General features: G+C 38.2%; 1 protein-coding gene across 1 annotated transcript; it reads left to right on the forward strand.

Moving 5' to 3' along the window:
- The first annotated feature begins 1,199 nt into the window (after positions 1 to 1,199).
- Positions 1,200 to 12,855, forward strand: LOC114054324 (39S ribosomal protein L15, mitochondrial). Its single transcript, XM_027877548.1, has 5 exons — positions 1,200 to 1,341; positions 2,450 to 2,604; positions 3,415 to 3,580; positions 8,178 to 8,301; positions 11,928 to 12,855. The coding sequence occupies exons 1-5, from the start codon at positions 1,225 to 1,227 to the stop codon at positions 12,263 to 12,265; spliced, it is 900 nt and encodes a 299-aa protein (XP_027733349.1). The 5' UTR covers positions 1,200 to 1,224; the 3' UTR covers positions 12,266 to 12,855.
- Positions 12,856 to 15,372: the final 2,517 nt, after the last annotated feature.

A 15,372-nucleotide genomic window follows, 5' to 3' on the forward strand; every position in this document is an offset into this window, starting at 1 on the left:
TTCTGGGGACAGACACGAATTTGCAACAGGTTCGAAAGTGACGAAATAAATGCAATATTTGCAGAAGAGCTGGAGTGGTTGTATTTACAGTGTTAAGGAGGGAAAAGGTCAGGGGACACAGTGAGAGACAGAGACCGAGAAAGAGGCTGATTTGTCCCTCTAGGGAGGGTCCTTGGTATTTGCCTGGCCGGTGAAAGAAATGAGAGGACCATGCATCACTGGGCTAATTGGTCGCTAGAAATGAATTAAGACCAAAAGGCGCGAGTTCAATAAATTAAACTCAATTCAATAAACATTTATTAAGCCTCTACTATGTTCCAGGCACTGTGCTCTGGGAATACAAAAAATACAGTCCATGCTCTCGAGCTTACAATCGAATTTTCCCATTCCCAGACAGCATGCAAATAAATATACGAAAAGCAAGCTATCTACGGGGCAAAGAAATTATTAAGTTACAATTAAATAATTGAACAATTAAAAGAGGCAAAGCCCTTAAATTAAGAGGAGCAGGGGTAGGTTGCCAGTAAAAGAAGGGATTTTAGTTGGGACTTAAAGAAAGCCAGGGAGGTCGTAATCAGAACATAGGAGGGAAAGCGGTCCAGGTATGGGGGATACGGGAGACAGCCAGAGATGATGGCCAGAGCCAAGAAACAAACGGAGCGTGGTGCTCGTGGAACAGCCAGGAGCCCAGTGTCACTGGATTGAAGAATACCTGTCAGGGAGTAAGATGTAAAAAGTCTGTAAAGGTGTGAGGGGGCCTAGGTTATTAAAGGTTTTGAACGCCAGAGCATTTTATATTTGCTCCTTGAAGCAACTGGGAGCCACTGGACTTCATTGAGTACAAGGCTAACATGACACGACACGTGCTTTAGGAAGATCACTTCAGGGGTTTAATGGAGGATGGACTGGAGAAGCAACCTGAGGTAAGCAGACCCGCCAGCAGGCTTTTACAGTGGAGCCTAGGTCGCGGGGCGTCTCGATGTTTTTAGGTAAGGTTCCGGCCGCCGCCCCTACAACAGACCGTCCGCACTCGACCTTGACCGCTCGGGGACTGAGCTGCCCGAGGCGCAGCCGCAATCGCGTGATTCGATGGGATTCGTTTTGCGACAGAGGCGGGGCCTCGGCCGTAAAGCGGCAGGGCCTGCTGCACTCATGTGGGGCGAGGACACCCGCGCCTGACCCGTTCGCTCTTGGAGGCGCTTGGCCGCAGGTCGGTGAACTGCCATGGCGGGGCCGGTTTGCGGCGGGGGCGGCGGCCGAGCCAAGGCCCTGGACCTTTTGCGCTCTCTGCCGCGTGTCAGCCTGGCCAACCTGAAGCCCAACCCTGGCTCCAAGAAACCGGTAAATGGCAGCAGATGGAAAACTGAAATGACCTATGCGTCCTCTCCCCGTTGGCCCGCCCCTCCCCCAACTCCGGGGGCGGCGGGAGGAGGGAGGGAGGGAGTCAGGCTTGACTCCTGCCCTCGTAACCTGGCCTTGCTGCCCTGGTTCGCACTAGGGTTCTGGTGTTAAGCATGACAGTTACACCCCCCCCCCCCCGCCTACCCATCCCCCAGTTATGCTTTGGCATGGGTCAGATAAATGGCCCGCCAGCAGCAGACTAGCAGAAACATTTGCTTTCAAGCTCAGGACTGTTTCGAAGATAAGAAGTGGCATCTAATCTTCTCTCTCTTTACCTTGCTTGATTAAGACTTGTGCAATTATAAATTTATTTTTATTTCGGACCTTTAATTAGATTGAGGGTAAAAAAAAAAACGGTGCAGGTAGGTTCTGCAGCTTCTGCATTTTAGGTCTGGTCCAGGATGACAGAAGTGGAATTTGCTGACCGGCTCTGGGTTGCTCTGTTTTTTTCTTACGTTGAATCGGCTTGTCACTAAGAATTGCATTGAGACCAGCCTTGTTTCATTCACCTAAATCCCCTTTATAGTTTGACACAAAAATGCTACCTGGTAATTTACACAAAGTATCAGTGACAAGTAATTAAAAAAAAGAAAGATAAAATAATAGGACTTAAAGCAGTTGTATTCTTAAATAAGAGTTTAAAAACAAAAATATGAGTGCAGTAGAACTTATAAGCAGGATAATAGGAAATATAGTTGTCAAGTTATTTTAGTAGCATATTAAAGTATTTACTTTGTTTTGACACAGGTTTGACATTCATTCAGCCTCAGAGCTTGTTTGATTTCTAGTTTTCAGTTCACATTCATAACTGTCTTTCATCCTTGAGCCTTGCTTTTGAATAGTCCAAACTTAATAGCTTGATTGTAGAAGTTTAGTCAATTTTGAGTGTTGAATTTTCATGTGTGGGAAGTGGGAGTGACAAAATAGAGGAAAATGACTGCAGATTTGCACCTCTACAACTTATGGTCTGAGAAAATAAAAATGTCCAAATGATGAAAATACACATTTTTAGAAATTGCATATTACTGAATTGACACTTGTTTTCTAGGAAAGATTAAGAAGAGGTCGGAGAAGAGGTAGAAAATGTGGCCGAGGACATAAAGGAGAAAGGCAGAGAGGAACCAGGCCTCGGTTAGGGTTTGAGGGAGGTCAGACTCCATTTTATCTCCGAATCCCAAAGTATGGATTTAATGAAGGACACAGGTAAGTTTTGCTTAGTTTTTTTAAATTGAGATGACTAATTCATCATGAATCAACATGACATAATTTGGAGTAATTTTAAATTCCTTTGTTTTACAAAAGAATAGTAAACATGCTACTGTTTCATGGGCCATCTTTTGTACTACAATGAGATCTCATTACTTTGGCTTCCAACTGATTTGATTATTCAGACAAAACAACCAGGCTGAAGTTTTACTGAAATCTTTTCTTCTTTCTTAAATGTAAATTAATAGAGTTAAGATTCTAGAAGATAAATTTTTTTTTGCAAGTGAAATGAGTCATCTTTCTCTAGCAAACGCAGTGATATTGATATTTTATTACATTATAGAAACTTATAAGGCAGTATTAAATGTTTAGTTGAAATACCTAAGTTATTTGTTGTTCAATTGTGTCCAACTCTTTGTGACTCCATCTGGAGTTTTTTTGGGCAGAGATATTGGAGTGGTTTGCCATTTCCTTTTCCAGCTTATTTTACAAATGAGGAATTGAGGCAAACAGGGTTAAGTGACTTGCCCAGGGTCACATGGCTAGTAAGTGTCTGAGGCTGGATTTGAATTCAAGTCCTCCTGACTTTAGGCCCAGGACTTTATCCACTTCAACACCTAGCTGCCCCTAAAATACCTAAATCAGTCTGTAAATAAAAGACTGTATCAGAGCTTGACAGTTATTTGTTTGATTGGCAGTGGACACAGCAAGGGAGAAATAGGTAGGTAGTGGTTTCCATTTAAAGTACTGCCTTCACCAGTATAACCACTGTAACTTTACTCTATTTTCACCCTCTTGTTTTTTTAGCTTTAGGCGTCAGTACCATCCTTTGAGTCTCAATAGACTACAGTACCTGATTGATTTAGGTCGAGTAGATCCTACCCAACCTATTGATTTAACCCAGCTTGTCAATGGAAGAGGTGTGACCATTCAGCCACTTAAAAGGGATTATGGTGTACAGCTGGTGGAGGAGGTATGTATAAAATGTGTCTTTTATCTTGCTATAGAAATTCTCTTCGATTCAACCCGCCCCCGTTTATTAGGGACCTGAAGTCTACCTAAAGCTGAGGATGCAGAGACAAAAAAATGGAAGTACTTGTACTCAAGGCACAAACATACATACGAACCATTATTGTGTCTCTTGGTGGTTAGCATTCTGCATGTCCTACTTTATGTATATATCTATATATATTTTAATCAAGAGCTATGCTTTAATTGGTATCATCAATCCTTGGTGAAAGAGTTCCCTTAACCATTGCAGATCTACAACCATTCTGCAATTTAGTCTTAGAGAATTGTCTGGAATCCTGAGAGATTAAGTAACTTTTCAGAACCACATAACCCGAATATCAGCCAATAAGCATTTTTTGAGAAATTCCCATGTGCTGGGCACTGTGCTAAGTTCTGGGGATACAAAGAAAGCCAGAAATCTACACTTGCCTCCTAGGAGCTTATGTTCTATTGACGCACAAGATATATACAGTGTAAATGAGAGGTATTCCTCAAAGGAAAGCTCTAGTACCTACTTCACAGTGTTGGTGTATAGATCAAATGAGATCCTAATTGTAAAAAGCTTAGCACAATGCCTGGCACAGAGTAGGTACTATAGAAATGTTAGCTGTTATTATTGTTATTATTGTTAGTGGTGAGGGGGGTGGCAGAAGTGGGAAAGGCCTTATATAGGGAAATAGAGGAAGCAAAGGGGAAAAAGAAGAATATCCTAGGTAGGAGGGCAGCTATTGAAAAGCAAAGGTAGTGTGTGAACCCACATTTTCCTAATGCCTTGCTGCCTTTTTTTTGTGTGTATACATATAGGAATATATATGTGTATCTATCTGTATACACGCACAGTTTTATTATGAGCTTAAGCAATTTTGCAGTCAAAAGAACTAATGAGCGTTATCTTCTGAGTTATAGTTCTTTTGAAAAAAATCCAAAATTCTAATCACTTTAAATCAGAGTCACCAAATCCTCCTAGGATCTTTGTTTATATAAGTACATATATTTTTACTTTGTCATAGTTAGTGCTTACGTGAAGGTTCATGTTTTAAGCCTTCTTCACTGAATATTAACTGGCTTCTGAGGCCCTTTCCAGTTCTCAGAGTGTGTGGTTATTTTAAATACCCCTTTGGTGCATATGACAACATAGTCTACATACTTGACTTTTTTTAATAGCTAAGTAGTCTATTTCCTTAAGCAGTTTTCTCATGGGCATTTTAGTTTTCAGTTTTTTCCTGCTCTGAATGGTGAAACTATAATTTTTTTATAAGTTTTTTAATAATTTTTTTCCTTTTGGGTTATTTCTTTAGGGGTGTATTGCCCATGGAAGAATTGCTGGGCCAAAGAGTATAAGTAATTTTATAGTTCATAGGCTTACTCAGAACCAGAAAGAACTTTAGAGGTTGTCAAGTCCAACCCTTTTATTTTATTTTATTTTATTTTTTATTGTTTTTTTTTTCAGCCCTCTTATTTTAGAGGTGAGGAAACTGAGGTCCAGACAGGTTAAGTGACTTGTCCAGTGTCACACAGCTAGTAAATATCAGAGGTAGGATTTGAACCTAGCTCTTTCTTACTCCAAATAGAGTGTTCTAGCCATGACCCCGTCTTACAGTGCCACTAGTAGTATATAATTTTCCTGAGCTCTCTCTCAACTTTGTCTTTTAATAGTTGTATTAAATGGAGACATTCTTTTCCACTAAAGTTCTATTGTCATGCTTGATAGTGGTATGGAAGTGACTTAAGGCTCTCCAAGGCTATGCCTGTGGAGCATAAGCCCTGGTAGCTTTTGTTAATCTGGAAAGTCTTTAAGTATCTGACCTAGTAGCTTTTGGACTATTTTGTCTTTCCTCAAAACTAGTCTAGCTAAGTTGAGAGCAACTCATCTTCTGAAGATGAGTGTCCAAGGCTGACAATGATACCACAACAACTAAAGTAAAAAGCAGTCATGATCTAGATAAAGGGAGGTTATACCCATGCCTGTAATCACAGAGTCCTTGATGTGTAATGGTGTCATTTAATTACCAGGAGAGCTATATTTTTTTTTGTGCTTGCAGTATTTGCTATTTGTCTGTTTATAAATTGTGTTTTGGGAAGTTGAGAGGCTTAGAGAGAGAGTTCTGGGACTTGATAGTCAGAAAGATCTGGTCAAGCCATCTAATTTCTATCAGTGACTTATCTGCAAAGTCTCAGATGTGAACTGATGGTCATTTTCTATTAGTGTAAATTGTGTTCATATCCTTTAACCATTTATCCAATGTAGGTCATTCACCCTTATTTATTTTCTTTTTAAACACAAACAAGTCGTATAAGTGTAACTGGGTTAAAAAATGTTTATCAAAAATATGTAGATCAAATTTTTTATAAGGCATCCTATTTTAATTGTACTAATGAAGTTTGCTACTTAAGGAGGTACACTGTTAAGTCCTTAGTAAATTTTTTCTACCTTCAGATTTCCATTTACCGGGTTTACTTAACAAGTGGATGGCAAATAGTGTCCACTAGAGGGAACTGTGTATTCATGTTAAACTAAAAGTATTTGCAGGTTCCTTTGGAAAAAAAGAGTTCCAGGAATGTATGGAATGTATAAGTACCAGAATTAAGGATTGTAGAAAGAGAGCATCAAAGACAATAGGAAAAAAAAACCCTTAATTTCAAATCTCTCCTCAAGAGGAATGAGATTAATTCTCTTTCTGTAATATGATAGTATCTTAGAAATTTTAAAGATTCCCCTAAGTTGTTTTAATGTATTAGTTTGGGAACAATTAAAACACTCTTACCCTCTAATGTAATATCTATGCTACTCATTACTAACTTATACTTAAGGCTTTTCATAGTGTAATCACACTGTAGTTGAAAGACAGCTTGATTCGGTGACATAACCCAGAGTTAAGTCATCTGCCACTTACTACTTGTATGCTATTGGGCTAAACACTCTCTGGCTCTCAGTTTCCTCATCTGTGAAATGTAGGACCTAGACTGAGACTTTGGTCAGTAACTTTACTATTGCATTTGGAGTAGCATATTCTCCTTTTTAAATTAAATCCTGTCATCTTCTGGCTATTCATCTGGAACCTCTCTGTCATCTGGATCTGCTGATTCTGTACCTCTCACATTTGACAAAATGAAGAAAGGTTACTAGTCATCTCCTGGTAAAAGGCCTCTTGATAAAAGGGTAGGTCAGATTGAAATTTCTCTCAGTCTTGGAGAAAGCAAACGGTGTAGTAGCTCTCGATGTAGATAAAGAATGTGAAGTGATAGTGATCCTTGGTCCCACCTTTTCTATCTGTTAAGGACACCACTTTATTTCTGGTCTCCCAGCTGAAAACCTTGGTGTCATCTTTGACTTTTCTTTCTTCTCCCTCATCCAGTCATTTGTCAAATACCAACTATCCTATTTCCACATTATCTCTCCTATTCCCATCGTGTATCATCCATCTCTCATCTCTCACCCTTCTTTCTCATTACCATAGTTCAGTCCCTCATCGCTTTTTATCTCGTCCACCATAATAGTCCTCTAATTGCTCTCCTTGATGCCAGTTTCTCTCCTTTCCAGTCTACCCTCTGTACTAATTGGTCTCCAGAGTGGTCACAGGGCTGGGCCCCAAGAGATGTGTGTTCAGCAAGTTGGAAAGTAGGAAGATGCATTGCAATCTCTTCTTCCCTTGATGGCTTAACATAGGATTTGTTTCCAGTACAACCATACCAACTCTTATCCTAGTTCCCTCTTCTCTGTGTGAGTTCCCAGACTCCTCCTTATTCCCACATCCCTTTGCCAGGAGTTAGACTGTTAGTGCAGTTAGACTCTAACCCCAACCAGGGTGCCCACAATAGCAGCTTTGAAGGTGCCATTGGGAAAATTCTCTTCCCCTCAGTATACCCACCTCTGGTTCCCAGACCCCCCCCTTATTCCAAACTTATCTATTACACTTGATAAAACAACCATCCTTCTAGTCATCCATGTTCATAACCTTCATAACCTTGGTATCATCCTCAGGTCTTCACTCTCCCTCGCTGCACATATCCATTCAGTTGCCAAATCTTATAATTCCGTATCTCATATCGGTCTGCTTCTCTCTCTTCACCACCCTAGTTCAGACCCTAATCATCTCTGGGCTGGGCTATTACCATGGCCTCCACACTGATTTCCTATCTCAGTCTCGTCTTTCTAATCCATCTTCCACCAAAGTGGTTTTCCTGAAGGGAAAATTTGACCATGTCACTCTCCTACTCACACTCTAGGTGCTTCTTGTTGATTCTAGGAACAAATACTTCTCTTCCTTCTAGGTTCATCTAAGATTCTTTTATAAAAGCCTTTCTTGATTTGTAACCTTTGTATAAAGCAGGTGCTTAATAAATACTGAATTAATATTTTTGCAGGAAAATGACTTTAAATTGTTTGGAATGGGAATTGCTAGTATGAGTTAACTTTTTACAGTTCAAGTGGTTTTGGGAATAAATTTCAGTTAAGCAGAAAAAAATAAGTGTGCTGTAGTCAGTTCCCACCCCCATCCCCCGGGTCCAAATATTTTATGATTGTCTGTGGTAATTGATGTTGTTTTAACTCATAACAGGGTGCTGATACCTTTAAGGCTAAAATTAATATTGAAGTGCAGCTGGCTTCAGAGCTAGCCATAGCTGCAATTGAAAGAAATGGTGGTGTTGTTACTACAGCGTTTTATGATCCAAGAAGCCTGGGTAAGTTTTGTCTATTGTTTTCTTACTCTTCCCTTCATAATGGATAGGCATAATAGATGCCCAGTGCCATATGTCACATGTCTCTTTAAATCCTGAACATAATAAGCTGCTACTAGTTTATTTGCATTTGTAACATGGGAACAACAGCTTATTATATTCTACTGTGGGAAAATAATATGTACACGGGTAAGTCAATACAAAATATATACAAAGTAATTTCAGGGAGAAAGGAGCACTAACAATTGGGTGGGTTAGATAAGGCCTAAAGTAGGAGCTATCGCTTAACGTAAACCTTGAAAGAAGTTAGACATTCCAAGCCCTATGTTGATTTTTACAGTTCTCCTTGGTTGTTGTTCAGTCATTTCAGTCATGTCTGACTCTTTGTGAGTCCATTTGTGAGTCCAGAGATACTGGACTGGTTCGCCATTTCCTGTCCAGCTCGTTTTACAGATCAGTCTTCCTGACTCTAGGCCCAAGGCTCTGTGTACTGTGGCACCACCTACCTTCCCAAGATAGCTGTTTTCTAGGTATCAAGTTGTTTGCCGTCATTTCCCAGGTAGCTTGTTATTTAGATTATTATAAAAATCCTTATATTCCCCACAGTTCTTCCAGTTAGGCTTCTAAACTAGAGATTACTTAAGGCTTTCGTATGTTATTTCACAGTAAACCTACAGCTTTTCCAGATCTCTTTTTTTTTTTATTACGGCATTTATTACACCAGACTTTTCAAGGTATAACTAAAGTCATGTATCATTTTCAGCTCTGCCTCTTCTTGTTGATGATCTTGAGCAAATCACTTAACATCTCTTGGCTTCATTTTCCTTACCTGAAAAGTGAAGAGGTTGGACTTGTTGACATTAGAAGTCCATTCCATTTTCAATCCTATGGTGTTGGTCCTATGTTAACGGTGACTATAAATGGGACTCAAATCATATAAAAATAGGACCTGTTCTTTTTGTTTGTTTTAAAATTTTAATTTTATATGTATTTTTATTTTTTATTAGTTATTTTAAACTTAAATATTAAAACTTAAATACACAGTAAGAAAAGAAAAAAGAAACAGATTGTAAACTTAAATATAAAATTTTAAAAAAGTATTGCCATGTGCACAGCAGAATGTGAGAGGATTCAAAATATACAGCAATAAATTTCCATTTCAGGAAAGTCTGTATAATAAATACTACACATTGTGTTCAGTGCTGTCCATCTTTTCTTTGCTTCTTTCTAAGTTTATTCTCTGCTGTGCACTTTTTCCTTTTTTCTTTTTTCTTTTTTTTCCACCTTCCTCCTTACTCTTCCTCAAGAAGGCTACAATTCAGCATGGACACAGACACACACACGCGCGCGCACACACAGATACACATATATACTTACATATACTTAGATATCTATAATCATACTCATATAGACACATACATTCATATGCATCTATGTAAGACTGTACTATTCTTATTTGTCCTCTGTTTCTCTGAGGGTGGATAGCATCTTCCTTCATAAGTCTAAGGCATTCCATATTTTTCTAAGTCCACCAACTCATCATTCCGGCACCATAGCAATATTCCAACTTTATACTGTTTAGTTATTTCAGTCTAAAACAATATTGATTAATATGACTGACATATAGTGTAGTTTCCCTATTTTTCTTTTTTGATTAAATCTATTTTTCCTTTAACTTTGTCTGAGATCATGATTACTACCTGTTTTTTTCCTAATAAATTTTACTCTTGATCTTTTATTTTATGTTTGTGTATATCTCTTATTTCCTATGCCTCCTGACTTCTCTACTTCTACTCACTACTTTGCCCTCCTGTTACTTAAGCTGTCCCCCACCAAAGATCCCTCCCTTATCCTCTTCCTGTGACCCTTTCCTTTTACCTTCTTGTTTCTCCTTGAGCTGAGAGTTTTGGAATTTAACTGTGATTTGCCTATAGGTTTTGCTCATAGGATCTCTTTCAGGTGGTGATTGATGGGTTTTTTCTATTTCTACTTTGCCTTCTTGTTCTATCGCTTCAGGACAATTTAATTATTTCTTGTGTTCTTGTATCAAGATCCTTCTTTTGATCATAGCTTTCAGGTAGTCTGATTATTTTTATGTTTTCTCTTCTTGATCTGTTCTCTCTAGAGCATTTGTTTTTCTTATGAGATATTTCACATTCTCTTCTGTTTTTTCATTCTTTCTATTTTATTTTGTATTTCCTAGTGTCTTATAACTTTGCTGACTTCCTCTTGCCCAATTCTAATTTTCAAGGAGTCATTCCTTAAGATTCTGGATCTCCTTTTTTCAGTTGGTTGACTTTCTTTTCATAATTTTCTTGTTTTTCTTGGATTGTTCTTTTTTTTTAATTTTCCACAGTCTCTTTCATTTGATTTTTAAAATCTTAAAATTTTTAAGTTCTTCTGTGAATTCTTTTTGGGCAAGTGACCATTTGACGTTATTCTTTGGGGTTGGAGAGGCCTTTTTTGCTTCAGTGTCCTCTTCTGAAGAAGAACCCCAGTCCTCTCTATTCCCATAGTAACTTTCTATTGTATTCTTTCTCCTTTCTCTACTCATTTTTTTTATTTGTAGCAGCTTATTGTAATTACCTCTAGTCCTAAGGTGTGGGCGATGGTATCTCTGGCCTCAGATCCTCTTTCAGTTCTCCCTTCTGGCCTCAAACCTGAAACTAAGAACTCTGACCTCCTGTAAGTGCCCACAGCCAGCTGTGTCCCTGCCCTACTTTTCTGCACTCAACGGGCCTGTGCTGGTTCATTCTTGCTCAGGGCCCAGTCTTGGCAGCACAGCTGGGTCTGGCATCCTTTATCAGTAGAGATTCCCTTAATCTTCCCCTGCTCAGATGTCCAACTCCACACACTGCCCAGGAGGTGAAAATTCTTGTGGCTGGGGCCCAGTCTACCTCTCAACGCAGGGCTCACTGCTTGTTGTTTAAGCAGAACTAGCCTGGAGGTGTTTACTCTTCACAGGGATCAAACCTTTGTCCTGGAATTTTTCTTTGGATCTTCTCAAGTTGTACCAGGAAAACCACTGTTCTGCCCCAATTTTTTTTTTTAATTTTTATGGCTATCCATTCACCCAGAGGGGTTATTTTTTCTTATTTGTGGGGGAAATCTGGAGAGCTTGGAATTTTCTGACCTGCTGTGCCATCTTCCCAGAATCCTCTCTCAAGCATTTTTCAATTGCCAAACATTTATCTTCTTTCCCTTCTGCCCTACCTTCTCCCTCCCTTTCTCTCCTGCCCAAAATAAAAAAAATATAAAACTTTTGACAAATATAGTCAAGAAAACAAATTTCCAGGTTGGTCATGTCCAAAAAAGATGTATGTCTCATTTTACATATTGAGTCCATCACCTCTCTGTCAGGAGGTAGATAAACTTATCCCTTTTTAAAACCCATTTTCATTTGCTGCAAAGTGTACATTTAAATACTAATGTTTAATGTTGGTCTTTGGAAGGTAGATTTTCCAGTTATGTTTGCCTACTTTGGATAAGTATTTAACAGAAGCATTGTTAGTGTTAAATTTATTCTTTAGTTTTCTTGGCATGGGAAGATGAATTAAAGAAAATTTGTAGCTTATAAAAGAAGCTAGTGATCTACATAGCTAATGTTTATATCTCCATTTTTAAAATAGAGATTCTCTGCAAACCTGTTCCATTTTTTCTTCGTGGAAAACCTATTCCCAAGAGAATGCTCCCACCTGAAGAATTGGTGCCATACTACACTGATCCTAGGAACCGTGGATACCTGGCAGATCCAGCCCAGTTTCCTGAAGCAAGACTTGAACTAGCCAAGAAATATGGTTACATTTTACCTGACATCACTAAAGATGAACTCTTCAAAATGCTGAGTACTCGAAAGGATCCAAGGCAGATTTTCTTTGGTCTTGCTCCAGGTTGGGTAGTAAATATGGCTGAAAAGAAAATCTTGAAGCCCACAGATGAAAACCTTCTTAAATACTATAGCTCATAAATTCTAAACTTAGAGAAAAAAGTTGTCTCAGGAATACTGGAAAAATGAGCCTAGAATGCTCACCGTTTCTTGTTTCATTTTCCTGTTCCACCAGACTCAAAATGTTGGGTGCTGGATTTTGGCATGATGCATTTTTCCTTTTTTTTTTAATAGGTAAAATCAAAATAAAATGTCTATGAGAAGCCATATTGGACAAAACTTAAGTCTGTGTACTATGATGAAACATACACAAGGCCTCTTTTGCGGAATAGACTTTGGAGATCAGACTTGTATCCTCAATGCTTTTAAGTAGTCAGAAGAAATCATTTAGTCAGAAGTTTTCTTGCATGCCTCATTTGTCCTTTTCATCACTGCATATTGTAGAATGTGTTTTTGTCGAGTGTCATTGATCCATAGGCTGATTTAGCAGGGGTTCAAGCACCCGAAGGGGAAATAAGCCTCTGTTAGTCTCTGAGATAAATTCCAGCTCTAGCAACTGGAGGTCAAAGTTTGAGTTTTTATTTAGAAAAATTCAGATCATTACTTATATGCTAGTGTGCACAGTATTTGTGAAAATATTTTTTAATAAATTATTTCTCTTACTGTCCTTATACCTTTTCACTGCTGATTAAACTACAACACAAATTTTAAGTGACAGACCAAACAGTAAATGTGGAGACAGTGCAGAATGATTGAATTTTTTGTTCAGTATACTGTCCCATGTCTAAAAATGACAAAGTTCTTAAAATATAACTACATACTCATCTGGTGAATTTTTCTGTTGTGGGGAGTACTTTGTCAATCTTAGCTTGCAAATTAAAAAAGGCTGAAATAAGATGATGCTATAATGCCTTCCCTTAGAGAGAATGGAAACTTTTCCACAGTTCTATTTTTGGAGTACTTAATGGCTACCTTGTTTTTTTTTTAATACCTTCTTTTCTCAACTTTCTGACAGGCACTTTGACACAAAAGTTTTATACTAGTAATTTAAAGCTGTTTACCCTCTAGGGTAAATGTAAACTTGGGCATCATTTTAAAGGTATTGACTTAGGCTGAGAAGAAAACATATTTGCTTTCAAATTATTTGCACAGAAATTAGCTTCCCTGTTGCATCCTATTCTACATCCTGATTCTTTTATAAAGTATAAAACCTTAAATTACAAGAGATACCTTTTAATTCTTTGAAAAGCAGCCTCTAATTACTGCATCCAGTTTTGGTTATTTACTACCTTCTCTTATTTGTGCTGTTATGGGTTTCTCTTTTGTATGAATCAATTGACAATTGTATTTTCTGGAGGTTATGGTACTGCTCCAACAGGAAAGGTTTTCAGTTGGAAGTAAAGAAGGAAGTTAGTCACCTAAATGAAGACCAAAACAAAAGTGTTTATGCCATGTAACAATCATAGAATGTATACTCTGGATCCCCTATTTGAAACAGAATGACCAATTTATTCCTAGTAATAGTGATTTTTTAAAAAATTATAACCAAATGGATGGACATACTTTGTTGTGTTTGCCTTAAGAGGCCTACAGGTGAAAGGGAAACCCGAATAGAATGACAACCCAAAGAATGAAAACAGGAAACAGATGTCTGGTAATGTCTGGTGATGGGATAGCACTTATTCACTGAATGTGGGTTTAGTCACCAGACAGCTGTATCCTGACCTTAATGTTACAGTACTGCAGATACCACCAAGCCAAAACAGCCACGTTCCACAAAATCCGGCTATTCTCTTTTACAAAGGTAATCCTTAGATCACTGTACCTCACTGGGACACTTTGGGGTGCTTGAGTTACAACAGAATTGGTTTGTTTCCCAAGGTTTTTTCCCCCTAGTTTACAGGTGCAGCATTTCTGTATTATTCGGTCTGTGAGCAGAAAGGATAATAGGGAGACATAAAGGATTTCCTGTTAGCTAATTTATCTTATTAGTCATGCTGGTGCCCTGGCAACCTAAGAATCAAAGCACAAGGAAGTTATCTGCAAACTTTCTTCATTAGGAGTCAAATCTGTTTGTAGTTGCCTTTCACCTCGGCAGCATTTTTGCAATGCAAATAGGCTGTTTGTGTCTGTGACCTGCAGTACTAGTGTTAAGAATGCTCTTAAAAGTGGTTTTTTTAAGACTTCTCAGAGAAATAATTACTTTGGATTTCCTGTTGTTAAGAATTTTTTTTTAAAATGTTACTCTGCATTCTATAGAAAATGAACCGGCCCTGCCATAACAGGAAAAATACTTGTCAGATAACAACAGGGTAAAGCAGCTTAATTTCTGCCAGAGTGTTGTCAGAGAAGATTTTGTTTTCCATTGGTGTCAATTATTATTGAGAAGCCCAGGAAAGCTGTGTTTTTAAGCGACATCCTGAATTATTCATTTAATTTTTTTTTTTGGTAGCCGGCATTCAGATTATGAAAGAATGCTAAGATCTCCTGAGGGTATGAAGGAAATATATTTTAAAATCTGTTATTTTCCAACAGGAGTTGTTAAGATCTTAACTATTATAGAGGCAGTATGGTAGAAAAACATTGCATTAGTTTAGTTTCTGATTTTGCAGCTTTTTCTGCATTTCACTTGTTTTATAGAAGAACACTACCCTAAAGGTCTTTGAGGTTTGAGAATCAATTCAGTTAGGTCTGAAAGCATGGGTAAATATGCACCTTCTTAAAATGAGGTACATAAATGTAGGGCGTTTACTGTTAAAAAAATATACATAGGTAAAAGTGAAACTTGGAATTGGATTCAATTTTAAGCACAGAAAAACTCTGTCATGGATACAAATTTAATGTAATTTAAACTAATTTCATGCCTTACAGTAGCTCTATTCAATTCATTTCACTTTGAAAAACATTTTATCAGCTCCCTATTATGTTCAAGACAACTGGTAGGGACTATAGTGTAAAGATAAAAAGTGATGATCTTCTCCAGAGTTTAGTCTAAATGGAGATAGAAGGTGTAACATGTACACAAATAATTATAAATGTAATGAGGGCAAAAGTGAGATGCAGATACAGTCCTTCAAGAAAAATTTGGAGAGGGAGTGATCACTTGCAGTAGGTGGGAGATGTAAGGAAGGCTTTGTGAAGGGGATGACAGCTAAGCTGGGCCATGAAGGAATATATTAGGGAGAGAT

This window comes from Vombatus ursinus, unplaced genomic scaffold, assembly GCF_900497805.2.
Source record: "Vombatus ursinus unplaced genomic scaffold, bare-nosed wombat genome assembly UNPS02014812.1, whole genome shotgun sequence".
Lineage (NCBI taxonomy): Eukaryota > Metazoa > Chordata > Mammalia > Diprotodontia > Vombatidae > Vombatus > Vombatus ursinus.